This window comes from Strix uralensis, chromosome 22 (genome assembly GCF_047716275.1).
Source record: "Strix uralensis isolate ZFMK-TIS-50842 chromosome 22, bStrUra1, whole genome shotgun sequence".
Taxonomy (NCBI): Eukaryota; Metazoa; Chordata; class Aves; order Strigiformes; family Strigidae; genus Strix; species Strix uralensis.
Genome location: NC_133993.1, coordinates 9,667,734 through 9,692,600, shown reverse-complemented (window position 1 = coordinate 9,692,600; position 24,867 = coordinate 9,667,734). Strand labels below are relative to the sequence as shown.

At 63.9% G+C, this 24,867-nt stretch overlaps 3 protein-coding genes and 1 long non-coding RNA gene across 6 annotated transcripts; 2 read left to right on the top strand and 2 right to left on the bottom strand.

The window, feature by feature from the left end:
- Positions 1-1,287: 1,287 nt before the first annotated feature.
- SP2 (Sp2 transcription factor) lies at positions 1,288-14,324 on the top strand. 3 transcript variants are annotated; one of them, XM_074891763.1, is made up of 8 exons: positions 1,297-1,381; positions 3,349-3,514; positions 7,180-7,255; positions 7,858-8,811; positions 9,384-9,705; positions 11,729-11,903; positions 11,985-12,178; positions 13,315-14,324. In XM_074891763.1, exons 3-8 carry the CDS (start codon positions 7,193-7,195, stop codon positions 13,413-13,415), a joined length of 1,809 nt encoding a protein of 602 aa, XP_074747864.1. In that variant the 5' UTR covers positions 1,297-1,381; positions 3,349-3,514; positions 7,180-7,192; the 3' UTR covers positions 13,416-14,324. The 3 variants fall into 3 exon arrangements, with proteins under 3 accessions (XP_074747861.1, XP_074747864.1, XP_074747865.1); XM_074891760.1 differs by lacking the exon at positions 3,349-3,514 and having other exon boundaries at positions 1,288-1,381; XM_074891764.1 differs by lacking the exons at positions 1,297-1,381; positions 3,349-3,514 and adding an exon at positions 3,535-4,406.
- Positions 14,325-15,593: 1,269 nt separating this feature from the next.
- On the bottom strand, positions 15,594-15,767 carry LOC141953295 (uncharacterized). The gene is made up of 2 exons (XR_012631900.1): positions 15,676-15,767; positions 15,594-15,635 (listed from the first exon to the last, which is right to left on the bottom strand). It is a non-coding gene; the product is annotated as an uncharacterized LOC141953295 (long non-coding RNA).
- A 2,046-nt stretch (positions 15,768-17,813) lies between these two features.
- On the top strand, positions 17,814-20,615 carry PNPO (pyridoxamine 5'-phosphate oxidase). Its single transcript, XM_074892270.1, has 7 exons — positions 17,814-17,903; positions 18,638-18,762; positions 18,850-18,949; positions 19,213-19,266; positions 19,882-20,010; positions 20,111-20,181; positions 20,259-20,615. Exons 1-7 carry the CDS (start codon positions 17,859-17,861, stop codon positions 20,422-20,424), a joined length of 690 nt encoding a protein of 229 aa, XP_074748371.1. The 5' UTR covers positions 17,814-17,858; the 3' UTR covers positions 20,425-20,615.
- Positions 20,616-22,111: 1,496 nt separating this feature from the next.
- On the bottom strand, positions 22,112-24,275 carry PRR15L (proline rich 15 like). Its single transcript, XM_074892271.1, has 2 exons — positions 24,139-24,275; positions 22,112-23,174 (listed from the first exon to the last, which is right to left on the bottom strand). The coding sequence occupies exon 2, from the start codon at positions 23,160-23,162 to the stop codon at positions 22,863-22,865; it is 300 nt and encodes a 99-aa protein (XP_074748372.1). The 5' UTR covers positions 23,163-23,174; positions 24,139-24,275; the 3' UTR covers positions 22,112-22,862.
- Between the last annotated feature and the right edge of the window lie 592 nt (positions 24,276-24,867).

Here is a 24,867-nt window from a genome sequence, read left to right as displayed (position 1 = left end):
GGGAGGTGCTGGTCCCGTGGGGGCTGGAGCCAGCTGGGCACCCCCGGGGCCCTGGCAGGCCTGGCATGGCGGGGTCGGGGGGGTGGGGGAGAGGAACCACTGGGGACCCCCCCGCAGCATGCGGGGTTCCCAGTCACGGTGGCCCCTCAGCTGCGTGGGTCTGGGGTGGGGAGTGATGTGGGGGTGGCAGCTGCCCACTCTGCACCCCAACTCGCTCCAAGCACCCTGACACCCCCCGCCCAACACCCCAAACTCTGTGACTGCGGACCCCTCTGAGCACCCCGATCCCTGGAGGGAGATGGGGCACCCTGACCCCACTGGGCACCTTCCAGGCACCCCAACCCCTGCAGGGAGACGGGGGACCCCAAACCCCCCGGGTACCCCCACCGCTGGGGGAGGTGGGGTCCTCCAGGAGCAGTGGGGCTGGGCGCCACCAGGTTTGGGGTGTCCCCCCCTCGGGTTTTTTCCCCCCCCCCGCTGCCCCCCACACCGGGTGGTGGTGGTGGGGGGGGGGGATCTGCCTCCCGCCACCTGCTTTGGGGAGCCCGGAGGGGACGGTGATGGGCGCCAGGCAGGGCCCCACCCGCTCCGGTGCCTCAGTTTCCCCATTTGTAGGGCTGGGGGGGGGGGGGGGCGGCTCCGCCTGGGCGCAACCACGGCTTGGGGGGGGCGGCAGCACCAGGGACCCCCCGGGGGCACCGCGGAGGAGGGAGGGTCCCGCCCCCGGGGGGGAGGGCTCCTAAGAGGGGACGGGCCGGGGTCTGCGGGGCCCGGGACCCCCCGGGGATCCCCGGGACTCCCCGCCCCCGCGGGGACCCCGCTGCCGTCATCAGGCTTCAACGTTTCAGACCCCAGGCGCGCGGCCAATCAAAAGCGGAGTTCGGCTGCCTCGCGTCTCCCATTGCTTCCTCTGCATGTCAATCAAAATGGCTGCGACCAACCGAGAGGCGGATTTTGGGTAGCTCCCGCCTACGAGGAAGTCCACCTCCTCCGCCTCGAAGGCTTGTCAATCAATCACTGGAGGGCGACGGGCTGAGCTTGCTCCCATTAGCCAGCCGCGCTGTCAATCAGAGATCTGCCCTCCCATTGGGTCTCCGCTTCCGTCCGTCACCTCAGAGGTCCGCGCCCATTGGCGGAGCTGCCACTCCATCACGGGTCCTATTGCTCGGCGGTGATGCCCATCAAGCCGTAAATCGCGGTGGATTGGCCGACGATAAAGCATCTCGCCGTCTGTTGGCCAGAGCAACAGCAAGCCGGGTGGGGATTGGTCAAGAGGCCGCCGAGGGGGCGGGTCACCTAGGGCGGTGCCCGGGCGGCCCCGGAGGAGGAAGATGGCGCCGTGAGGGGGTCGGAGCCGCCGCCGCCACCACCGCTCCGGCCGGTCTGTGCGGGCCCGCGGCGGGGGCGGGCGCGATGGAGCGGAGGGCGGCGGGGCGGGGGGCGGCAGCGCCAGTGGCGCTGGGCCCGGAAGGGGCGTGCGGCCTTCCCCGGCCCGCCCTCCCCGAGCGCCGGGCGGGCGGGCGGCGCTTCCGGGGCCGGGGCCCGGTCGGAGGCGGGCTCGCCATCTCGGCCCGCCTCCCCGGGGACCGCTGCCGCCGCCGGGAGGGGCTGGGTGGGGCGGCCTCGCGGCTGGGGGGGGGCTGGGCCGTGTTCGGGGGGTGCCCCTGTACGTGGCGGGGGGGACCCGGGCTGTGCTGGGGGTCCCCCGGGGCCGCCCGGCTTGGGGGGCGGAGGTGTGTCGGTGCGGGGCGACCCTGCCGGGGGTGCCCGGGCGGCTGCGGGGGGTCCTTGGGAATGGGGGTGCCCGTGCTGGGCTGCCCGAGTCGCGGGGAGGGGGCGCAGGGAGTGCCCGGGTCTGGGATCCCCCACGCGTGGGGGGGCGCTGTGTGAGAACCCTCCCCAATTTTGAGGGGAGGGATGCGTGAGGCTGGGGGGGTGCTGCTGTGTGTCTGGGGGGTCTGTGTGGGGAAGGGCGTTTCAAACCCGTCCCATTCTGGCCCCTGGGACGTGGAGAGCGATTCGGGGTTGTTCCCGGTACCGGGGGCTGCAGGGCAGAGCTGGGGGAGCCCCCCCGGGGCTGGAGGTGCAGCAGGGAGGTGAGGACCGCGGTGGTTATCCCTGGTCATTGGGGATGTGCAGTGCAACAGGATCTCGGCCGCTCAGGGAGCCACGTTGATGCTGCTGGAAGTTTCCACCGGGGCCTGTTACTGCTCTGGGGGAGCTGCCGCTCGAGGGAGCCCCACAATCCGCTTGCTCCCGCGCCTCAAAACCTTCTTTGTATGTGCAGAGCGAGGAGCTGCTCCCTCCTCGCCGGGGCCGGCCCTTCCGCAGAGCATCCTCGGCAGCGCGGCCCTCGGCTCGCTTTATTTCAGCTGCTTCTCCTCTTACTCCTTAAACGCAGCCAAAGTGCCAGGGAATTTCCCCCCAGCATCAAGGAAGGAGAAAACAAACTCTGGTGTTGGCAAGTGACTGTAAGGCCTGCGCTGTCACAGACGTGGCGGAGTCAGACCAGGAGTTAAAACAACAACAACAGCAACAGAAATCCCTGGCCAGTTTATTCTAAGACATTGTTTGATTTCCTGCTTTTAATATGTAAATACGCAGGTGTTTGAGCTCCTTTATGCCCGACTTTGAATACTTGCTGATGGCCATGACAAACATACGGGGCTGCTACCATCGGCGTGTTTTTTTCCCCCATGACTGTGCTTAGCTTCATAATCCTGAGCAGTTTTTTTGCAGTTGCCAAGGTCTTTCATGGATTTTAGGGGGACTCTTGGTTCACCTTCATGCTCAAGGTGCTAATAAAACCGTGGTAACTTAGATCAGGTGTGTTAATTGGCTTAAATCGAGTGCTGAAAGTTAGGATCATGTTCCCCCTCCCTGTGCCCCCAAAAGCAGATCCATCAGGGAGATGGGAGGGGTATTTTGGGGAGCAGAGACTCCTTTGCAACTGGAATACCTGGACTGCTGGCTTGTGCCCAGTCTGTAAATTGCTGTGGTATTTCCTCTCTCAGAGGGGAGCTATGAGAAGGTAACAAGGATATCGTGGTGATAGGGCTTGAAATCGTGCTCCAAAATATACAAAACCTTTCCAGACTCCCCCCAAAAGGGAATTTTGTAGCTGTGCAGAAGTGCCTGCGCTGCTTGAGCTGCAGGACGGGACGTTGGTTGTGGCTCTGAGGACTGGCAAGTACCTTCTCGTCAGCGTTTGCCTCTGTCCTGGGCTCCTCCACTGAGCTGGGAGCCGTAAATCCCGTGGAGAACTGCCTGGCAGCTCCCCGAGGAGAAGGGCTTGTTCCTGGTTAGGAAGGAAAAAAACCCCATTTCTCCCCTTTATATCTCTTGTAGAATATTGAAGATAATGGCACAGTTTCCAAAGTAAATAAATTCTTGGGAGAAGCGAAGGAGCCGCCTCTGAGCAAACCTACCAATCGTGCTGGTGTGAGCGGTCCAGCTGGCTGCTAGCAGGCGTTTCCTCCGGCTGGACATGGGGTCTCATGGGCTGGCGCGGTTGGTAAGTTTTCTCTTCCTACAGCTCCATCGCTCGAGTCCTGTGGACTTTTTTTTTCCGTGTGCTGTGAGCTCACGACGGGCTCTGAGAGCTCCTCGAAGCGCTGTCAGGCAGACCTCAGGGTATCTGGACAGTTGGTCAGGACGTGAGGCGCTTGGTTCGTGTGTCCCGGGGCAGGAATGAGTCCTGGTTTGAGGAACTGAATAAAGGAAATGGTTCTTGAGCCACAAATCACAGAGTTTTCAGTTCCTTTCTCCTTTTACAGGAGTGAAGGCGGGGAAAGGGTGAGGAAGCTGTTGTTTCCAGTCTGCAGGGAGATGGTTTCCATACAAAACTGCACTTGTGACAAGCTGAGGAAGAGGAGGTGGCCAGAAAAAAATGAATTTTATGAATCAGTGCCCTTTAGTTGCCTTAAGGGAAAGTCCTCTTCCACTTGAGGCTTGGCTGGGGGTTTACAGAAGGACAAACTGGACCTGAACTACTCAGCAAATTCTTTGTGGGGTGTGAATAAGTGTGTAATGCAGAGCGGGCGATGGTTTCAGGGCGCGTGTCTGTGCCAGGGTGCTGCAGGGGAGCTCCTGCTTCTCAGGAGGGTCTGTAGCCCCCAAGGCGGATCCAGAAACGTTGGCACTGACTGTCCCTCTCCCCGTTCTGTCCTGGGCAAACACGTGGAGAGTGAAGCCGTGTGCTCTGGTACCCGCTCGTTTTCACTGTGCTCTGAGTAGGTTTATACCATGTTACACCCTCAGGATGTGAAACTGTCGCTGCTGGACTCGGAGGTGAATTGTACAAGTGAGAAACTCGTGGAGGGATTACACCGCAACTGCAGCGACCCAGAGCTTCTCCCCCAGTCATTATCCTTATTTATTTGTTCGGGCTAATGGGATCTCTCCTGGTATGTCTCTCTCTCTGGCCAGCTCAGCATTGCTCTTATTTGTAGTCAGGGCTGTTAATCCTCAGCAGTGCCCTAATTCTGCTGAAAGGGAGGGTGCAGCCATTGAACTCGGGCAGCCGTACAAGCTCCTGGCTTTCTGGGAAGAAAGCGTCCTTTTATCACAGGCCAGCTTGCTGGGTGCGAGCGTCTGATGCTTTCGTCTCCGGGAGGTTGCCACAGCGAGTGGCTTCAAGGGAATGGATGCCCTTCGCTAAGGAACGGGGCGAGTTATTTCCATGCGATGCCATTCCAGGCGCCTGGGACTCTGACCTGACTCTTCCCGGGGATTTATGCGCTCGGTCGCAGCAGGGCTCTGAAAGAGCCTCCGTGGTGCCTCGAGAGGAGCCGTGGAGCCTGTGCTGGCGAGGGGCGAGCTGCCTGCCTTTGGGAAGCCAGCTCCTTGGTGACTTGGCCCGGGGCCCGATCGCTCGATTTCTTAGTGGGTTTTTGTTTGGCGAAAGGCTTCGCCCTCCCAGGGAGGAGACGTCTGTCTGAGTCCATGCTGCGTGGGACAGCCGAGGGGTGCAGGGGGAGCTGAGGGCCTTCACCTCTGGTTTTATGTGAGTGTTGCCTGCATCTCAATTACCTGGAGGATTTTTCTCCCAGCCTTAAGCTGTAGTAAGATGTGACGAGCGGCCCTTGCATTGGGCAGCAACGCATACGCCTCCTGCGCCGTCCCTGCTAGCCGACCATTTCAAAACCAAAAGAACCCCCTTATTTTCCCACTGCAGACATGCCTTTTGCCTGGGGCTCTGCAGCCATGTGCTGGCAGCGGATGCTGCTTCAAGCAAGGTCAAGTTCACCCTCCCTGCGGTTGGGTGCTGGCCCCGTCGCCCTCAGCCAGCCTGTGCTGATGCCTCTTTCCTCCGACGCTGCTGAGCCTTTGCTGGGCCGCGGAGCACGGCATTTTCTGCCGTTGAAACAAAACCCACGCCTGGTTTTCCCCACCCGTGTAGTCCCTCGTCCTCTCCTGGATCTCCCGCAGCTCCCCGGGCAGGGGTGTGAGGTTGTTAAACGGTGACTCTGCCTGTGCCAGATCTTCACTTCGCCGAGCGGAGCCCAGCGCTCTGCCGCAGTCCTGGGACACGGTTCTTGCCCGGTCCCTGTAAGCAGCAAAAAGCCACTCGCTGTGCTTACACAACAGTCAACTTCTGGCTGGTACGATCTGCTATAAGCCATCCAGGACTTTGTATCTTCATCCTGCTACTTGTCCTCTGCCAACATTTCCCATCGCTCCTGCCATCCGAGCATCTCTAAATGCCACAGCGCTGGCTTCCCGTCAGCTCGCCCGCGCTGGGGCTGCCTTTCAGAGACGCCTTGAGTAAACCCCTAGCATCTGTATTCCTCAGACGGCCGTAATTCCCCGTTTGAAGTCAGGACGTTGTCAGCAGCGGTAATAAAGAGCATTCGAGCTCAGACAAGTTCTCCCTGGCACCTTATCTAGGCAAATATTATCAAGCTATTGAGCCATACAGCGATTGCTGGATGGGGGAGACTGGAGAATTTGCCAAAGGAAGTGTTGAGGATGAAATGTCTTTCTAGTCCAGAACAAAAGATTTAGCAAATTGTGAGGGTTTAGGAGTCTCTTTCCCTGGCTTTGCTGTCTTAAACCTTTAAAAAGAAACTGTTGTAGCTGCCCCTGTGGCAAGAGCAGCCTCAGCCTCGGTGTTATCGCTCTGCGGCATTCTGGGCAGAAGTGCTGAGTGTCAGAGTTGCCAAACTCCCGAGGAGAGTGTTGAGAGAGGAAGGCAGCGAAGCCGCAGGGGTGGTGAATCGCCCCCATCCTCACAGCTGCCCCTCGGGGGGGGCCCTGCCTCATCCCACGCTCCCACCGTGCCATCGGAGGAGCCGCGGCCGCTCGCCCTGCGCCCTCCCTGCCCGCCTGCGCCTGCCGAGGCCCTCGAGCGACCGGCTCCTCCGCCGTAACTTCGCCCCTCGCCTCTCCCCGGCGCACAGATCCCGTTTATTTAACCGCCGTAGGCTCGCTGGCCCTGGCTCCCGTGGGCACCTCCTCTCCTTCGTGTGCCGCCTGCTGCCGCGCTCTCCTCTGCGCTCGCCGATGGCTTTTCTCAGCCTCCCGAGGTCCCGCTGCCAGCCAGCACCAGCAGCTTTTTTATTCCCTGAAATGACCTTTTAATTACATAACGACTTACAAACACTCGGCACCGACAACATACCAAAATAATTGAAACAATGTTTTTCCAGCCTTCAAAAACACCATTCTGTACCAAAACTCTGTCCTTTTTGATTCCCGAAGTTAGAAAAACAAGTTAGAAAAACATCTCAGGGAGACGGCATGAGCTGGGAACGGGGAAGCCGTTCGCTCGCCAGGCTCTCGCCTCCGCGTTGAAGTGGGGGGCTCAGCAGGGCTGGGACGGTCTCTGTCAGCCCGGGGGGGGCCGTAGCTGCGGGTCAGGGCTGTGCTGGGGTGCAGGCAGATGAGTGAGGGCTGCAGCCGGTTGCTCACCGTAATTGGCATCTCCCTTTGGTGGCAAACAAAGCTCAAAGGAAAGTGCGGGGAGAAGGTGATGAGGTGGTGAGATTTCTCTAGCCCCTCAGTAACCCCCCTGCTCCGCTGAAGGCGTGTGGGTGAGGTGTGACGTTGGGGACGATGCAGGGAGACACCGGGAGAGGCTCTTGGGCGTCGGGGCCTCGGGCTGGGCGCTCCGAGGAGCTGCCGTCTCAGCTCTGGCTGCTGGTCTTACTCCTTCATCTCTCTGCTTCCTCCTCGCAGATCGAGAGGCAGCATGGCTGCGACTGCTGCCGTCAGCCCCAGTGAATACCTGCAGCCGGCCGCCTCCACTGCCCAGGTGAGCACGGGGGCATCGGCGGGCTCCTGGCTCCCCCCTGGGGTGGAGGGACAGTTCTGGGGTGCAGGACAGCAAACGCTGCGTCCTTCAGCCCCTCCTGCCTGCGCTGTAGCCGGCGTTGCTGCGTCAGGAGGAGCAGGACAGGCTGGGGAGCTGCGCTCTGGACTTGTTCCCAGCCCCGACACCAACTCTTCCGGAGTGTTGTTTCTCCTCCCCGCGGTGTGTTTTCCTTGAGGACCTCTGGGTCGCGTTAGAAGCTGATACCACAGGGTGGTCTTGGAATTAAAGCTGCCTGTGACACTCCAGGGTGTGTGTAATGGGTGTAAATACCAGCAGACTTGCAGGGTATTTGCAGCTTTATAGAGCTTGTAAGAACACAGGCACCACGATTAAAAGGCAGTTGCCATCCTGATGGCTGAAAGTAGTGTGAGGAGGGTTAGCTAAAGGCACACGTGGTGTGGGTAATTAAGCAGTTCCTTTAATAAGGGGTGTCTCGTTGGCGTGGACTGGCTCACTTTCGATAGTGTGTACCCTTTCCTTTGCTGACCTGATCTCCAGATGTTTGACACAAGCCCCTGTCTCTAACTTTCCCGGCTCCCCAGGACTCGCAGCCGTCTCCTCTGGCCCTTCTCGCAGCCACATGTAGCAAAATCGGTCCCCCCGCCGTGGAAGCCGCCGTGACTCCTCCTGCCCCTCCTCAGCCAACGCCTCGCAAACTCGTCCCCATCAAACCTGCTCCGCTCCCTCTGGGCTCCGGTAAGAACAGCTTTGGGATCCTGTCGTCGAAAGGGAACCTCTTCCAGATCCAGGGCTCTCAGGTCGGCACCTCCTACCCCGGGGGACAACTGGTTTTTGCCATTCAGAACCCAACTGTCATCAACAAGGGGACCCGCTCGTCCACCAACATCCAGTACCAGACGGTGCCCCAGATCCAGGCCGCGGGGGGACAGACCATCCAGGTCCAGCCCAACCTCACCAACCAGATCCAGATTATTCCAGGCACAAATCAAGCCATCATCACCCCTTCCTCTTCCTCTCACAAGCCTGTGCCCATCAAACCGGCTCCGGCGCAGAAGGGTGGAGCTTCGCCGGTGCAGGGCGCGAGCAACGTGGTCAAGTTAGCCGGTGGCAGCAACGTGACTCTCACCCTGCCCGTCAATAACCTGGTGAACGCTGCTGAGCCGGCCACGCAGGCTCAGATCCTCGCAGAGAGCCCCTCAAAGCCCAGCAAAAAGACTCGAAAGAAAGCCATGTCACCCGCCCAGCCTGCCGCCGTGGCCGTGGCCGAGCAGGTGGAGACGGTGTTGATAGAGACCACGGCGGAGAACATCATCCAGGCGGGCAACAACCTGCTCATCGTGCAGAGCCCCGGCTCCGGGCAGCCGGCCGTGGTGCAGCAGGTGCAGGTGGTGCAGCCCAAGCAGGAGTCGCAGGTGGTGCAGATCCCGCAGCAGGCCCTGCGCGTGGTCCAGGCCGCCTCTGCCACGCTCCCCACCGTCCCCCAAAAATCCTCCCAGAACTTCCAGATCCAGACGACGGAAACCGCTCCTACCCAGGTACCGCCTCCTGCGTCCTCCTCCGAGGTCCCTCTGCCCTGTTTCTCCTCTGAGCCCTCACCCGGGCTTTAAAAAGCTGAAGGGTTTTGTGAGCTGCCAGACATCCTCAACTTGGCATCCAGTTTAGGCATCGCTTGTGTGGATTCTCTGATGTCTGAGGAGGGTTGGGAGCTCAGCTGTTCCCTCTGCAGGGCTTTATTAAGTCTCTCTTGCTGGCCACCTCCTTTTACAGTGGCCTTGAAACCTCTGCTGTGCCACCAGCACAGGCTGGGCTGAGCCAGCCTGCTCAGAAGCTTTGGGGAGACAGAGAGAAGTGGGACAGTGGGGCTTTAGAACTCTCTTTAGTGTTTCCTTTGGCAACCAGGCTGCAAGGCAGCTCTTTGCAGCCGTGCAAGGCCAGGACCTTTCTTCAGGAGGCCCACAAAGGGACTTCAGATGCTTGGGCAACTTCTACTCTTTGGCTCATCGCAGGCCCAGATTCCTGGCTTGCGTGGGGAGGGTGACCATCGCGGTGGAGATGGCTGTGCCCGGTGGCAGCGGCTGGTCTCATTCCTCTTCTCTCCTCCCACCAGGTCTACTTCAAAACGCCGTCGGGTGAGCTGCAGACAGTGCTGGTCCAGGAAGCCCCAGCCATGACGGTGGCTCCGTCTGGGACCTCTTGCAGCAGCCCCGTGTCCCGCAACTCCGGCACGGGGAGCGGCAGCAGCACCAGCAGCAGCAGCAGCAAGAAACCAGCCACGCGTAAGGAACGCACCCTGCCAAAGATCGCTCCCGCCGGAGGCATCATCAGCTTGAACGCGGCTCAGCTGGCGGCTGCGGCGCAGGCCATGCAGACCATCAACATCAACGGCGTGCAAGTCCAGGGCGTGCCCGTCACCATCACCAACACCGGAGGTGGGCTGCGTCCCGCTCTGCGACGGGGCGGGAGGGACAGCAGGACGTGGGCAGCTCCCCGATCCGCAGGACAGAAAGCCACCCCCCCACCAGCCAGCAGCGCTTTTTGCAGCTGGGATACTGCAGCTTTGTAAACAGATCCCTTGTACCCTGAGGCTGAATGTTGCTGCCTGTTAAATGTTATCAGCTTCTGGAGCTCCCGTGTCGCTCCAGGAGGCCCCGAGTGTTCCGTAGGGTGTCTCTTTGGTGGTTCTGCTGGGTGTTTCCAAGCCTGGCTGGGTAAGCTGTGTCAGGGAGGGTGGTTAGCGGAGGCAGCCTAGCTGTGCGGTCGTGCCAAGCTGCAGGACGTGTCTGAGCGCAGGGGCTGAGCCTGCCCGAGAGCCCAGACCAGCTCCGGCTGCTCCCAAGCTCTGTGCCGGGGTAAGGCTGAGCTCTGCCCAGGCCCTTGTGTCTTTTCTTCTGGAGAGCTGCGACCCAGCCAGGCAGAGGGACGCGGTGCACTGGGGTTTTCCCTCCTGCAGACCCCGCTGCCAGATCGCGGGACTGGGACATCTCACATCCACTGTAGCCAAACTGGGAGAGGTGTGTTCGCACACACACAAGCTCTGTGCTGCTCCGTAGCGAGGGATCACCTTTCCCTGAGAGTGAGCCCAGCCCCTCACCACCACGGGGCGAGTGTATTTAAGCCAAAAATAGCCAGTGGTGGCCGTGGAGCGGCCTGTGAGCCACAGGCAGCCCTGCTGTCCGCCTGCCCCCGTGTCACCGGCTCCTGGTGGCCGCTCTGTCCTCCCCTCCTGCCCAGAAAACCTTCCCCAGCCCAGTCCTGGAGCAGTCGAGGGGCGGAAGCTGTGTCTGAGGGAAGTTTTATCTGCTTTCTGATCCAGAAAGACCTGCTGCCGCGCGGTGGTTTCTCTCTCAGCAAGAACCGGGCAGGAGGCCCGGCTCGGTTTTGCAGTCGGAAGCTGTTCTTTCTTGCTTGACTAAACGATGTCAGCATAAAACCCGGGCCAGCGTGGTTTCGTGCTCCGCAGCAGGCCGCCGTCCTCGCTGGGGTTGCTTTTAAGGGGGTTTTTAATTGCTGCTTGACGTGTAAATCCGGGGCCAGCCGCGAGCGTCGGCGAGATGCCACGGGCAGATTTGGATGCTGTCTGCGCTGCTGCCCGCAACGCGCCGCAAGGCTGGCGGGGGCCCCGCCACAGCCCCGGCTGCGAAAGGGACCGGTAGGACCTGCTGGCTGCTGCCTGTGAATGAAACAAATTGAGTCGGGTCTCAGCCTGGGCTCAACTAGGATGTGCCCGAGCGGCCACGGGGCTCGCGGCGCTGCCAAAGGGCTGCCCCAACCCTCGGCTTCACACTTCCCCTTCCCATGGATGTGGTGGCACCTTTGCTCTGCCTGCGCCCCCGATCCCATCCTCCCTCTCTGTAGTCACCCCTTCTTCGTTCTGCTGTCAGATCCCACTCCTCCTCCTCCTCCTCCTCCTTCCCCGCTTGCTGACGCTGACCCCATCTTCTTCTTTCTAGCCCCTGTCACGGCTGCCGGGTGCTGTGCAAGGCCCAGGCTGCCGCCTCCGTGAGCGCCCGAGCGTGGAGCGGCCCTTAGGGTCCGGGGTAAGTCCCATTTTTTTGGTCAATATATTGCACGTTTTTTCAAAGTTTCTTTTTTGTTTCCTCTTTGGTCATTTCCCCACCCCGAAGGGTCAAACCAAAAACTTTGAAAAACCGCACAGTATATTCAGAAAAAAGGGACTTACCAGCCCCGCTTGGGGACCAGCACGTGGCGGGGCAGGGGGGCTGTGGCAGTGCTGCATGCAGGGCTGGGGCTGTCGAGATTTGGGGTGTCCCGTCCCGCACACGGGGTGGGGAGGGGTTGGGGCGGGGGGGTTTTTCCTTCCAGGAAACGTCTGGAGGGGTTTTGGCAGGACCCGCGCGAGGAGCATGGACGGACGCGTTGGGCAGCGGCGCACGGGCACGGCCCCGCCGGGAGCGGAGGGGCAAATCCTGACTCCCCGCTTTTCCTCCCCAGGGCAGCAGCAGCTGACGGTGCAGAACGTATCCGGCAACAACCTGACCATCAGCGGCCTAAGCCCGACTCAGATCCAACTCCAGATGGAGCAAGCGCTGTCCGGAGAGATTCAACCCGGGGAGAAGAGGCGGCGGATGGCCTGTACCTGCCCCAACTGCAAGGACGGGGAGAAGAGGTGAGCGCAGAGACGGAGAGGGGCAGCCCTGTGCCACCGGCACCCATCTCCAAGGCTCTAAACCCCGGTTTTCCTCGCCAGGCCGGGCGACCCAGGGAAGAAGAAGCACATCTGTCACATCCCCGAGTGCGGCAGGACCTTCCGTAAGACCTCGCTGCTGCGCGCTCACGTGCGCTTGCACACGGGCGAGCGCCCTTTCGTCTGCAACTGGGTCTTCTGCGGGAAGCGCTTCACACGCAGCGACGAGCTGCAGCGGCACGCTCGCACGCACACAGGTCTGCGGGGCGCGGCGTGGCTCCTTCCCTCTTTCCCCCGGGTGGCCCCCAAATCCCGTGTGGGGTCCTGAGCCTTGTGAGAGAGCCAAGGGGATGTGCTGAGCCCAGGACTGGGGTGATTTTGGGCCAGTGCAAGTTGTCCTTGGGGTTTAACTGAGTTACTGGGAGGGACTGGAGAACCTGGTGGGGGGCGTTGTGCTGCCTTTGGGCTCTCCAGGTGATGGTGGTGGCAGAGATGATGTGGGAAGGGGCTGGGGTGGAGTGGCTGCAGAGGGGATCTGATACTGGGGGGGGTCACTGTCATCCGGGGATGTCCCCGCTGGTTTAGGGGATATAAGGGATCGGCCACAACAACCCCCAGCAGCGCTACAGGCTTGGGGAGGAGTGGTTGGAGAGCTGCCAGTCAGAGAGGGACCTGGGGGGGATTGGTAATGAGCCAGCAGTGTGCCCAGGTGGCCAAGAAGGCCAATGGCATCCTGGCTTGTATCAGCACCAGCGTGGCCAGGAGGGACAGGGAAGGGATCTGACCCCTGTGCTCGGCACTGGTGAGGCCACCCCTCGATGAGTGGGTTCGGTTTTGGGCCCCTCACTCCAAAAAGGCCATTGAATGACTCGAGCGTGTCCAGAGAAGGGCAACGGAGCTGGTGCAGGGTCTGGAGCACAGGTCTGATGGGGAGCGGCTGAGGGAACTGGGGGGGTTTAGTCTGGAGAAGAGGAGGCTGAGGGGAGACCTCCTGGCCCTCTGCAACTCCCTGAAAGGAGGGTGCAGAGAGGGGGGAGGAGTCTCTTGAGCCAAGGGACCAGCGCCAGGCCAAGAGGGAATGGCCTCAAGCTGCGCCAGGGCAGGGTCAGACTGGCTCTTAGGAAGGATTTCTTTGCAGAAGGGGTTGTTGGGCGTTGGAATGGGCTGCCCAGGGCAGGGGGGGAGTCCCCATCCCTGGAGGGGTTGAAGAGTCGGGTTGAGCCAGCGCTGAGGGATCTGGTGGAGTTGGGAACGGTCAGGGTGAGGTTCCTGGTGGGGCTGGAGGAGCTTCAAGGGCTTTTCCAACCCAGATGAGTCTGTGATGAAGGTTGGTGACGGGGCTGCCGGGGCCGCGCCAGCTGCCCCCCCTGACGGCCGCCGCTCTCCCCCGCAGGTGACAAGCGATTCGAGTGCGCACAGTGCCAGAAACGCTTCATGCGGAGCGACCACCTGACGAAGCACTACAAAACCCACCTCGTCACCAAGAACTTGTAGGGCCGGGCGCTGCCCCCCCACCCCTCCCTGACCGCCGACAGACCCCGCCAGGGCACCCGCCTGCGACGCCGCACGAGGAGAGGAGCCCTCGGGGACGTCCTCCTGCCCTTCCTCTGTCCCCCCGCGCCCCCCCCCCGCAGAAGAAACCCTTTGTGAAGGGTGCGAGGGGCCCGCGGACCCCCAGTGCCACGGGCTGGTGGCCCGGAGCCCGGTGAAACATCTCCCGGCCACGCAGGAGCCGAGCACGGAGAGGGGACGGGACGCTCCGGTGCGGGCGGGCCCGGGAGAGGCTCCACAGCACATTCCTACTTTATATTTAAAGTCTATAAATAGCTATAAATATCTATATAACCCCCTTTGGAAGGTCCCTTTTTTCTATGGAGATCGTTGCCTTACGCTCCCCGCTCCCGATTACGAACACTGTGTATCGTGAGTGCTTTTTTAAATCTTTTATTTAATTTCTCTGTAAGATGCTGCCCATCTTCTTGCCTCCCTTTTCTCCTAACGTTTCATTTCCAATACTGAAGACATTTTGGGTTTGTTTTTTTTTTTTCTCTCTCCCTACTTTTCCGTTTCCAAGTAACGTGGCGTTTCCTTTTGAATTTTGGGACTTCAGCCCCTTTTTCCTCCCCCGTGTGCTGCCCGCCATCCCCACTGTGTATAGTGTACATTGTATCATAGATTATATTGCTTTTGTGTTTACTACATGTTTAAAGAACATATGGCTTGTTATTTTTGAGCTTTTAAATTAAACAAATCCACTTTATTTTTTAGTTGTAACTGCCCGAGGTTGTTTTCTGGATTACGTGACAGATCTGTTAGACTTTATTAACTGTAACTGGTTGGCCGGTGTGGAGTCAGCCGGGAGCTTTCCTTGCTAAATAAATTTAGTCACCAGAGGCAAATCCAGTGCAGCGTGTGCCGCCGAGGGTCCTTTCCTTCCCGGGCCGGCACGGTGCGAGCCGTGGTGCTGGGCCGGGCACCGGCGCGACCGGGGCTGCGCCAACGACGGTGGTGAAGAGCTGAGGGCGAAACGCTCGGGGCGGCTGCAGGGAGGGCGAGCGGCCGCCCTTCTCCAGCCGAAAGACAGTGGGGTTTATTTACAGGAATCCCAAATACGAACTTATTTACAGGAAAACGGCCCTGAGCCCGTCGAGTGGAGCCGCTGCTGCGTGCCGGAGCAGCTCAGCCGCCGGCTCTGCCCCCTGCGCCCGGGGACTCCCCGGCACCCCGAGCGTCCCTCACCCCACCCAGCACCCGCGACCGCGGCTTTTCCCCCGTGGGGACGCGGGGCTGAGCCAGCCGGGGGAATCCTCCAGCCGCAGCCCCTCCGCAAGCACGAGGGCGCGATCCCGCCGTCCCCGGAGTGTCCCTACCTGTCCCCGTCTGCGGCACCGGAGGGGTCCGGGCTCGTCCCCCCTCCCCAGCCCAGTGTGGCCGGAGGGCCGTGGCCATCCCGTGGGTCTCAGCTCACTCCATCTTCACGACCATCTTCTTGACGGCCCGCCGGGACGTGCCGCACTTGCTGTTGATGACGGCGTTGAAGTTGCAGCCGCGGCCGCACATCTTGGTGACGTACTCTGCGGGGTGGAGCGGGACACGACCCCCTTCGTGGGTGGCACCGTGGCTTTTCCTGACCCACCACCGTGGCCGACGTAGCACCGGGAAGGGACGAGGGACCCCGTCCCACCCCGTCCTTTACCTTTGATGGCGTTGACCACGGCCACGGGCAGGCGGAGGGGCCGCTCCATGGTGGTGTTGTTGTGGGCGATGCGTTGCCCCGTGGCCGAGGACCGGGCCAGCGTCTCCCGTGAGAAGAAGTAATCGAGCAGCCGCCGGGTCATGAGCTTGGGCTTGGTGGTGGAGACCTGCGAGAGGTCGTCCAGCTGCGGGTGGGTGATGTAGACCCCCGAGTTGGGGACGAGCTCCAGTTTGGGCCTCCCGTTCTCCTGTGGCGAGGAGGAGAGCTCTCGTCTGTGTCCTGGATGGAGCCTGGGGACCCCCCTGCTCCCTCCCGGGGCTCCCCTGGGGTATCCTGACCCCCTGCATCCCTTGAGGACCCTCTGGGCCACCTCTCCTGTGTGCTGGGGAAACCCCCTTGTCCCCTCTGCTCCAACCACTGCACTGTGCCCAGTGGGACCCCAGGTCTCTGGTGGGACCTCAGGAGCTTTAGTGGGACCCCAGATCCCTGGTGGGACCCCAGGAGCTTTGGTGGGACACCTGGACCCTTGGTGGGACCCCAGGAGCTTTGGTGAGACACCTGGACCCTTGGTGGGACCCCAGGTCTCTGGTGGGACCTTGGCAGCTTTGGTGGGACCCCATGAGCCCCAGCTGGCCCCAACACACCTCGACAGGTGAGGCCCAGAGCGGGGTGCCATCAGGCAGCGTGTCCCCCCCGCTCTCCTCCCAGAGACAGGCTGTGTCGGTGAGCACGGCCGGGCTGCCAGCTCCCTCCTCTGTGCCCAGGCAGGGGGGGAAGCCGCTGGGCAGCTCTGCCTGCAGCTGCCAGGCCAGGGGGCTCCGTGGGACATCGGCCGGGGCGCAGCCCTGCTCCCCAGGGCTGGGAGAGGGGAAGGGCTGGAGCCCCCCAACCTGCAGGGACAGAGCGGGGTTGGCTGGGCATGGGTGTCCCGCTCAGCCCAGCGCTGCTGGGGGCCGGGGCCAGGCTGGTGCCCAGCCTCTGTGGGGTGAGGAGTTGCGTGGGTTGGGGACACAGGGGCAGAGCTGTCCCCAGACCCCCACCCTGTGGGGACCAAGACCCACCTGCGCGGTGGCATCACTCTCCAGCAGCCCCACGAGCCCCTTGAGGAACTGGATGTTGCTGTCGCTGACACCTGCAGGGACACGGTGGGGGCTCAGTCGTGGGACAGACCCTGTCCCTGGGCAAGGGGGGGGGACCGGGCAGCTCCCCTCTGTCCCCCACAGCCCGAGCAGCCTGTCCCTGTCCCCTTCCATCCCCACTCACCCTCATCTGTCCCAGCGCCACCCAACAAACTGCATCCCCTTCGCAGCCCACACAGCCGGGACACCCCGCCCGCCCGCTGCCGTTACCAATGCAGCCGGTGCCCGCCGCCAGCAGCGTCCTGGTGGCAGTGGCAGTGGTGGCAGCGGTGGCCAAGGGTCCCCCGCAGCCACCCCTGGAGGAGAGCAGGTCGTTCTCCTCCTCCAGGCTGCGGACGTGGCTCCGGAGCTGCCGGTTCTCCAGCTCCAGCTGCCGGATACGGCGGTCACGGTGCAGGACGGCCTCGTCCCGGGCTGCCAGCGCCCGCTGCAGCTCCGCCACCTCCACCTCCAGCTCCCGCAGCAGTCGGGCGTACAGCCCCGTCACCCTGCCCGCCCGCGGCCCCCAGCCCCCCTCGGCACCCCCCAGCTCCCAGGGGCTCTCCAGTCCCCGCGGGTGGCTGGGGCTGGCCTGGGACCCTGAGCACAGCCGGGGTCTCTTCCTGGCTGTGATGTCCTCAGCGAGCAGGAGGGCCCTGGGGACACGGAGGGGGGGACGAGGTCAGCGTTGGACCCTTGGGGGTCACAGCCACCTCCTCAGTTTGGGGACACGGCGGTGCCACCGGTGCTGGCACAGGGACGTGCCACTGCCCCCAACCCGTACCTGCCGTGGCCCGGGCTGGGTGTGGGGGGCTGCGGGGCTGCGGGGTCCTGGCCCCCCCAGTGCTCGTCCTCGTCCCAGGGCTCGGCCCCACCATCGGCCATCGGTGCCAGCGTCAGGGCGCACCAGCCCCCGGGCGCCTCGCCGGGGCCGCGGGACCCCCCTCCTGCTCAGAGGGGACCTGGCGGGGGGACACGGGGTGGCCCCCCAGCACCCCCCTGCCTCATCCTGTGCTCCCTGCCCACCCCGTACCCACCTCCCCTCGTCCCTGCCGTGTCCCCTCTCTGTCCCCATTCCCCCCACCCCCAGGGCCCTGCCTGTCCCCAGTGTCCCCCCTGGCAAGTCCCCTGCCCGCCACCCGCCTGTCCCCACCTCCCTGCCCCACAGGCCCCTGTCCCCTCAGTCCCGGCCCTCCCCTCCCCTGTCCATAGTGTCTCCCAGCCCCATGTCTTGCCCCCCTTCCCTGTCCCCAAATCTCTGTCCCCCCCCCATCTCCCAGCCCCTTGTCACCATCCTCCCAGGCCCAAATATCCCCCCCAGTGTCCCCCCAGCCGCTGTCCCCCCATCCCCTCGCTGTGTCCCCTGTCCCCGCCCCCCGGGGACGTTGTACCTTCACGGGCCCCCCCATGTCCCTGTTTACAGCCCCGACACCACTTCCGGGTCCACTCCCGCCCCCCGTCCCCTCCAATTGGCTGCCAGAGCTCCTTGGCCCCGCCCCGCCTTGGCCCCGCCTCCCGCTTCCCATTGGCTGTTCCGGGGGGTGTGGCCGTGCCGTGCCACGCCGCGGGGGGGGGGGCGCTGCGGGGTTTGGCTCCGCTCGGCTCCCGTCGGCCGCCGCCGGGATGGACCTGGGGCCGCTGCGGAAGAGCTACCGGGGGGACGCGGAGGTGGGGCCGGGGGGGCCCGGGGAGAGGGGGGAGGCGAGCAGGGGCGCGGTGCCCCCCGGCCCGTCTGTTCTGGGGCCGGGGTGACCCCCCTCGGGCTGTCCCCGAGGCGCGGGGTGACCCCCCCCCCCCCCTTCCCCCCGTGCTGGTAGTGACCCTGGCACTGGGGTGACCCCCCCCTCTGGAATTAGGGTACCCCCGCTTCGCCAGGCTGTCCCCAGGGCCCGGGGTGACCCCCCCCCCCGTGCTGGTAGTGACCCTAAAACGAGAGTAGCCCCTGTCCCTAAGGCCTGACGTGACCCCACCCCCCCCCCATGCTAATTGTGCCACTGGAATTGGGGTGACCCCCCCAGGCTGTCCCCAGGGCCCGAGGGACACCCCCCCCCCCCCCTCCCGTGCTGGTGGCGACCCCGGAACCAGGATAACCCCCATCCCGTGTTGGTTGTGCCCCTGGAACTGGGGTGACACCCCCCTCCAAGCTGTCCCCAAGACTTGGGGTGACCCCCCCTTTCATGCTGGCTGTATCCCCAAAGCCTGGGACCCCCCCCCCCCGCCCTCCCTTGCACATGCTGCACCCCCAGGGCCGGGGTCACCCCATCCTCTGTGCTGACCCTGCCCTTGATTCTGGTGTGACTTTTCCAACCTGAATGAATGATTCTGTGACAGCCCCCCCCAGTACTGCCTGTGTCCCCAAAAGCCAGGGTGCCCCCCCCCGACAGCGTCCCCTGTGTCCCCAGGCCTTCGAGGAGCAGCACTTGGCTTCCCGCGACCCCATCCAGCAGTTCAGGGTCTGGTTCGAGGAGGCCGTGGGTTGTCCGGCCATCGGCGAGGCAAACGCCATGTGCTTGGCCACCTGCACCAGGTGAGGCCGGGGAGAGGGGGGGGGATCCCCTGGCCACCTCGTAGCGGTGGGGGGGGACCTGTCATCGCCTCCCCTCTCCCGCCGCAGGGATGGGAAGCCCTCGGCCCGCATGGTGCTGCTGAAGGGCTTCGGGCAGGACGGCTTCCGCTTCTTCACCAACCACGAGAGCCGCAAGGGGAAGGAGCTGGTGAGGGCCACAGCCGCGCTGGGGCTGGGGGGAGGCTCTGGGGGGGTCCCTGGGCATGGCTGGGGGGTGGGCAACAGCTTTCCAGCCCCTTTGCCCTGGGGCTGAGGCTCTTGGAGAAGTGAAGCAGCCGCAGCTTTGATCGAGGCTCTGCCCGGTGCCGCGTGCGGGCAGGTCCTGCCGCGGCAAAACACGGGGGTTTCTCTGATTTTTGAAGCTGGTTTGCTGACAGCTCTCTCGTCTCTCCCCCCCCCTCTGCGCCCCAGGACGCCAATCCCTTCGCTTCGCTCGTCTTTTACTGGGAACCCCTCAACCGGCAGGTGAGTCGTGGTTCCCTGGGGATGTGGGCGGGGGGGGGGCCGAGGGGAGCAGAGGGAACACGGTTGGGCCCTGAGCACGGTGTCAGGCAGTGGGTGCTCCCCGCCTCAGCGTGGGGTGTTGGGGCTCACACATTTCACAGAATCACAGAATCATCTCGGTTGGAAGGGACCTTGAAGCTCCTCCAGTCCAACCATGAACCTCACCCTGACCGTTCCCAACTCCACCAGATCCCTCAGCGCTGGCTCAACCCGACTCTTCAACCCCTCCAGGGATGGGGACTGCCCCCCTGCCCTGGGCAGCCCATTCCAACGCCCAACAGCCCCTTCTGCAAAGAAATCCTTCCTAAGAGCCAGTCTGACCCTGCCCTGGCGCAGCTTGAGGCCATTCCCTCTTGTCCTGCCGCTGGTTCCTTGGCTCAAGAGACTCATCCCCCCTCTCTGCACCCTCCTTTCAGGTATATTTGGGTGGGGGTGACACTGGGATGGGTCCCAGCCCCTGGGGATGAGACGGGACAGGGAGTGCCCATGTTTTTGGGGGTGAGAGTTGGGGGACAGAGCGATTCCTCCTCGCTCGGGAGCCCACGCAGCCCGTTCAACACCTGGTGCCCGGCACAGGTCCGGATCGAGGGCTCGGTGAAGCGGCTGCCGGAGGAGGAATCGGAGCGGTACTTCCACTCCCGCCCCAAAAGCAGCCAGATCGGGGCCGTCGTCAGCCGGCAGAGCACCGTCATTCCGGACAGGGAGGTGAGCGGCCGTCCCTTTCCCCATGGCAGCGCTCGGAGGGGCCGGGAAGGCAGTGCTGCCCCCGCCGCCCTCGTGCTCACCACCTTCCCCTTCCCCGCAGTATTTAAGGAAGAAGAACATGGAGCTGGAGGAGCGGTACAGGGAGACGGCGGTGCCCAAGCCGGCATACTGGTGAGTTGTGGGGGCTGCGGGCAGGGTGCTGCCCACCGGCGGGGCCCCCCCCTTAAATCCCCTTGTTTCTCTGCCAGGGGGGGCTACATCCTGCAGCCAGACGTTGTGGAGTTCTGGCAGGGCCAAACCAACCGCCTGCACGACCGCATTGTCTTCCGCCGCCTGCGGGATGGCTCGGCCCCCCTGGGAGACATGACGCACCGGGGAGAGGGCGAGTGGGTCTTCGAACGCTTCGCCCCGTGAGGCTGCTGGTGTCTCCGGCTGCGTTCGCCCGATCGGGAGTGTCACCTGTGCCAAACCTGTCCCCTGTTGTGCCCCGGGAAACGGGGCTGGTCTCGCTCTGCCCTTCCCTGGGAGACACGTGCTGGTGGGGGGCTCCGGTCCAGCCCCAGAGACCCTCGTCTCCCTTCGCTTCCCCGTGGGGCGGGCGAGAGCCGCAGGTGGGTCCCAGAGACCAGCTGCTCCCCCTCGCCAGCACGTGGGGAGCGACCGCTGGTGGTTAATTAATCACGTGAATGATTGTGGAGGGACCAAGAAAGACCCCAGCAAACCCCCTGCCCGTGTCCTGCCGCTGCCGGTGCCTCGTGTTTCAGCTAGAACCGTGCAGCGTGCCCCGTCTGTGCCATAACTTATTGAATCGCGGCTTTAATGTCACCAGTCTGTGCAGTAACTTATTGAATTGCAGCTTTAATGTCACCACCGTGTCACCAGTGTTCGGGGCTGGCCCTGTGCGTTGCCACCGGCGCACTGTGGGACCCCAACCCTCAGCCTGTGTGTTCGGGGGGGCACAGACGGGCGCCACTCCCTGTTCCCCCCGCAGCTGCCTGTCAGAGCTTGGAAAAAATAAATCCCGATCGGCGCGGAGCCGTGCGTTTGGGTTAATATTTACCCACACGACGCTCTCCAGCAGACAGAGCTTGGCCCACGGAGCCGGCAGAAGGTGCTGGCAGCTCTCACTCCGCTGGGCCACATCCCAGTGAAACCCAGCCCCGATAACCTTCACCCCCCCCAGCTCCGTGTTTGCTCTCCCAGTCGCTGGCTCTCGGGGAAGGATGGTGCCCCGAGGCTTTGCCGTGGGTTCCCCCGGTGGGTTCCCGGCTGTCCCGTGCTGGGCAAAACCCTGCGGTGGGGTGGCAGCGGGAGGTGCTGGTGGCTCAGTTGGTGCTGAGATGGAGGGAGCCAGGTTGGGTGGCTGTGGGGGTCGTCACACACCTTGTGACCCGCTCGGTGGCCTTGGTCCCTCGTGGCTGTGCTCATCTCTAAGGGACGAGCTGCCGTGGTGGGACGGGTGGGTTCCGGTGTCACCTCAAGGGGACAGCGTGAGGTGGCAGCTTGATGTCCCAGGAAGGGGCTGGGGCTGGCAGGTCTCCCACCCATCCTGGCAGTAGGAGCGTGGCGGGGAGGCCAGATACCACCACGATGGGCGTAAATGAGCCGATTGGCACCAGCTGGGTGCTGACAGCTCTCCTCCTCCCCGCTCCCTCCCTTCCCTCTCGGGCAGGATCCCTCCGGCGCTGCCAGCCCGGGACAAAGAGCAGCCTGTGAGCAAACAGAACGGAGGGCGGGGGCCGGCGGGGGCCCAGGCCGCCCTGGCACAGGGTTTGTGCCGCAGAATGGGGTGGGGGGGTTGGACTCTGGCGCTTGGCACCATCCGGCTTTTGTAATAGCTGGGAAGTGGTGGCTGCTGTTGACTTCAGGCACGGCCGCACCCTGCTCTGCGGGGAGGGCACCCCGGGCTGGCAGCGCCGGTGGCGGCCACCCCCGCGTGTCCCCCCACCTCCGCGGGGTCGGGGAGTCCCTGCGTTGGTGGCGGCCGGCGCTGCTCCCCACCGGGGTGGCAGAAGGGACCCACAGCCCTGCGACCCTGCCAGGCGGGGGGCCGGGGGGTCCGCTGAGCTCTCCCCGCCCTGCCCGCGCCCCTGAGCTGCCGTTGCTTCCAGACCTGGTTTATTAACAGCAGTTAATTATCAGCAGTCGCAAGAGCCGACTAAAGGCTCAGCTTCCACCAACCCGAACAAATACCGGGGTTGCCAGATCGGCTGCGGCGGCTGCCCACGGTGTCGGCTCTGGCACCGTGGTCCATGGTCGGGTCTCCCTTTCCGGGAGCAGGGAGCGATTCCTGGATGCGAGCGGGAATACGGCTCCTCCTGGGAAGCCCAGAGGCCTCCAAGCTCCCCGTGGAGGCAGCTCAGCAGGGACTTTGCCCATGGCGTTGTTCCCTTGGGGCAGGGAAGCGTCACGTCCCCTGGTTTGGGGGTGACTGCTGGCAAGGACGTGGCGTGAGTGGCTCTGCCTGTGGCCACGCGGCCCCTTGGGCTTGGGAGAGGAGCAGGGGGTCCCCTGGTTTTGTCCCCACAGGAGTGACGGGCAGGAGGGGATCGGGATCGGGGCCATCGTGCTTGGGGCAGAGCTGGGTGAACGATGGGCTCTGGTGGTCCGCGGCAAGCGGCCGAGCTGGGGTGAGCATCCTCATCCCAGTATGAACCGGTCAGCTTCGGGGGGCTCCCCATCTGTCCCTGGGGTGCCACAAGCCTTCAGGCTGCAATTAAACAGGGTCCTTGCATCTCCCTTAAATAAACTCCAGTCCGAGTCCTTTCTCCTTGTGAAGCCCTGCGGGAGGGACGGAGCCGAGCCGGCCTGGGCAGCCGGTGGTGGTGGCCGGAGGGTGACAACCAGCGGGGTCATTTCTCCTCCCGCTCACCAGCGGCGCAGAGGTTGGGGTTCTCAGCGAGCGTCGCCCGCACTTTCTTCTTCTCCTTAAAGCGTCCCGAGTTGGAGACCTTGACGTGTTTGCCCTTGCTGCTCTTGTCCACGATTTTCTCCAGGCGGGCGGCGAAGCCGGGTGGCCCCTCCTCGCCCGGCCCCTCCTGGCTCTCGCCGGCGGCCGCAGCGTGGCTGTCAGGGCTCTCGTACAGCACCGTGGGCACCGACCGGCGCTTCCGCAGGAAGGTCAGCTTCCACCAGCCGTGGCTGTCGGCCATCGCTGCCGGCCCCTGAAATGGAAGTGGGGGTTGTACTCCCTCTGGGGGGGTCCCTCAGCCCCCCAGCCCTGCCGTCCCTGGGATGGACAAAGGGACACGGGCTGGCAACGCTGACGGGAGAGGCCGGTGCCACGTTTGCCGAAGGCGGCTTTGGTGGTCTCTGTCTCTGCTGGGATGCTCGTGGCAGATGCCAGGGGGGCTGCATGGGGTTGGGGGGGCTGGGGTAGGAGGACCCCCCAGGTACCGGGAGGGGATGATTTGGGCATCACCGAGCCTGGGGGAAAGGCTGGTGGCACCGCCGGGAGCTGCCGGATCAGCTGCAGGTATCGGGGCAGGGAGGGAGCCCAGTAAGCAAACAGGAACAGGAACTGGGAAGCAGGTGGGAGCCGGGGAGGTGCCGGGATCCCTGCCAGAGGGGTCACAACCTGCTGCACCCCAGGGTCGGGGTTTTCTTCTTGCCCAGCCCTGCCTGCAGGGACAGGCAGCAGCACCGGTGGGGCCCCGGCAATCCCGGAAGGCTCCGGTGCCGAACGTGGCTCCGGGGCAGGGCCGGGGAGGGTGGCTCGGGGCGGAGGAGCCAAACTCTGCCCCAGCAGCGGGCAGGGAGGGGATTCCCAGCCCCGGGTCCCCATCCCGGGGGCCAGCGTGGCTCCGTGCCCCTGCACCGCTCAGCCATGACCAACCCCACAGACCGACCCCTGCCCAGCTCCTCCTGGGTGGTGCCTCCGGCATCACGCCGGGTGCTGGGACAGGGGGACAAGGACACTGAGAGTGGGGCCACCACCCCAGGGAAGATGGCTGGTAGCCCCCTGGGCCAGTTTGCTGTGTCCCCCCGCAGCGCCGTGCCCCCGCCTGCTTCCTCCTCATGCCAGAGCCGGGCGGGACCCGTCGCCGAACGGTGGCCGTGCCGTCACCTTGTGCTGGCAGCGGGGGTTTCCATGTCCCACTCCCCACCGCGGGCACCCCGTGTGTGTACCTGCACCTCCCACGCCTCCGCTGCGACCACCCAGCCCGGGGGGTCCCGGGGGTGCCGGGACAGCTCCGGCTGCGGTGCACGGGCAGGTGCCGTCTACCTGCCGCTGCCCCGTTTGCTCCCGTCAAGGTGAACCCGCGACCAAACCCCTCCTGCCTGAGCAAACAGCGGGGCCGGGCCAGGGCACGGCTGAATATTCATGATGGGGGAACCCGGGGCTGAGCCCCGACAGCGGCTGCCAGCCCGCACCGGCTTCGGGTGCTGGCATCGACCGTGGCACCGGGCCAGGCTCACCGCCCCGCTGGCCTCGAGGGCAGGTCACCGGTGGGTGCCGGGGTGGCACGTGGCACGTGTTTCGGGCAGCCAGGAGTTAAGGGCAGCCGGCGGGAGCGTGGCTATGGTGACTTTCGGCGGGATTAGCCGAAACCAGGGGCTGCCAGACCGGTTCTTGCCTCCAGCTTCTCCCCGCTGGCCTGCGCCGAGCTGTCCCCAACGCTGCCACCGCCCCGCTCGGCCACCGCGGGGGACAGGGCGATGCCACGGGGGATGGAGGAGGAGAGCTGCCATCTCGGCCCTGCGCGAGGACACGGCTCGTGGGGACACGCTGGCTTGGGGATGGCACCCATGGGTGTCCCCCCCCGCCCTGGAGCGATGATGTCCCCGGGGTGCTGGAGGCAGCTGCTCCCCCACATCCCGTGGGCATCCCGGGGCGACAGGTCCCAGCAGGCGGGT

Bases quoted from the DNA above. Each gene is read 5' to 3' on its own strand.
- SP2 (XM_074891760.1), top strand. From the start codon at position 7,193: ATGGCTGCGACTGCTGCCGTCAGCCCCAGTGAATACCTGCAGCCGGCC. The intron at 8,812-9,383 runs GTACCGCCTCCT...TCCTCCCACCAG, and splicing joins CGGAAACCGCTCCTACCCAG to GTCTACTTCAAAACGCCGTC. The intron at 9,706-11,728 runs GTGGGCTGCGTC...TTTCCTCCCCAG, and splicing joins CACCATCACCAACACCGGAG to GGCAGCAGCAGCTGACGGTG.
- PNPO (XM_074892270.1), top strand. From the start codon at position 17,859: ATGGACCTGGGGCCGCTGCGGAAGAGCTACCGGGGGGACGCGGAG. The intron at 20,011-20,110 runs GTGAGCGGCCGT...CCTTCCCCGCAG, and splicing joins CCGTCATTCCGGACAGGGAG to TATTTAAGGAAGAAGAACAT. The intron at 20,182-20,258 runs GTGAGTTGTGGG...TTTCTCTGCCAG, and splicing joins GTGCCCAAGCCGGCATACTG to GGGGGGCTACATCCTGCAGC.
- PRR15L (XM_074892271.1), bottom strand. From the start codon at position 23,162: ATGGCCGACAGCCACGGCTGGTGGAAGCTGACCTTCCTGCGGAAGCGC.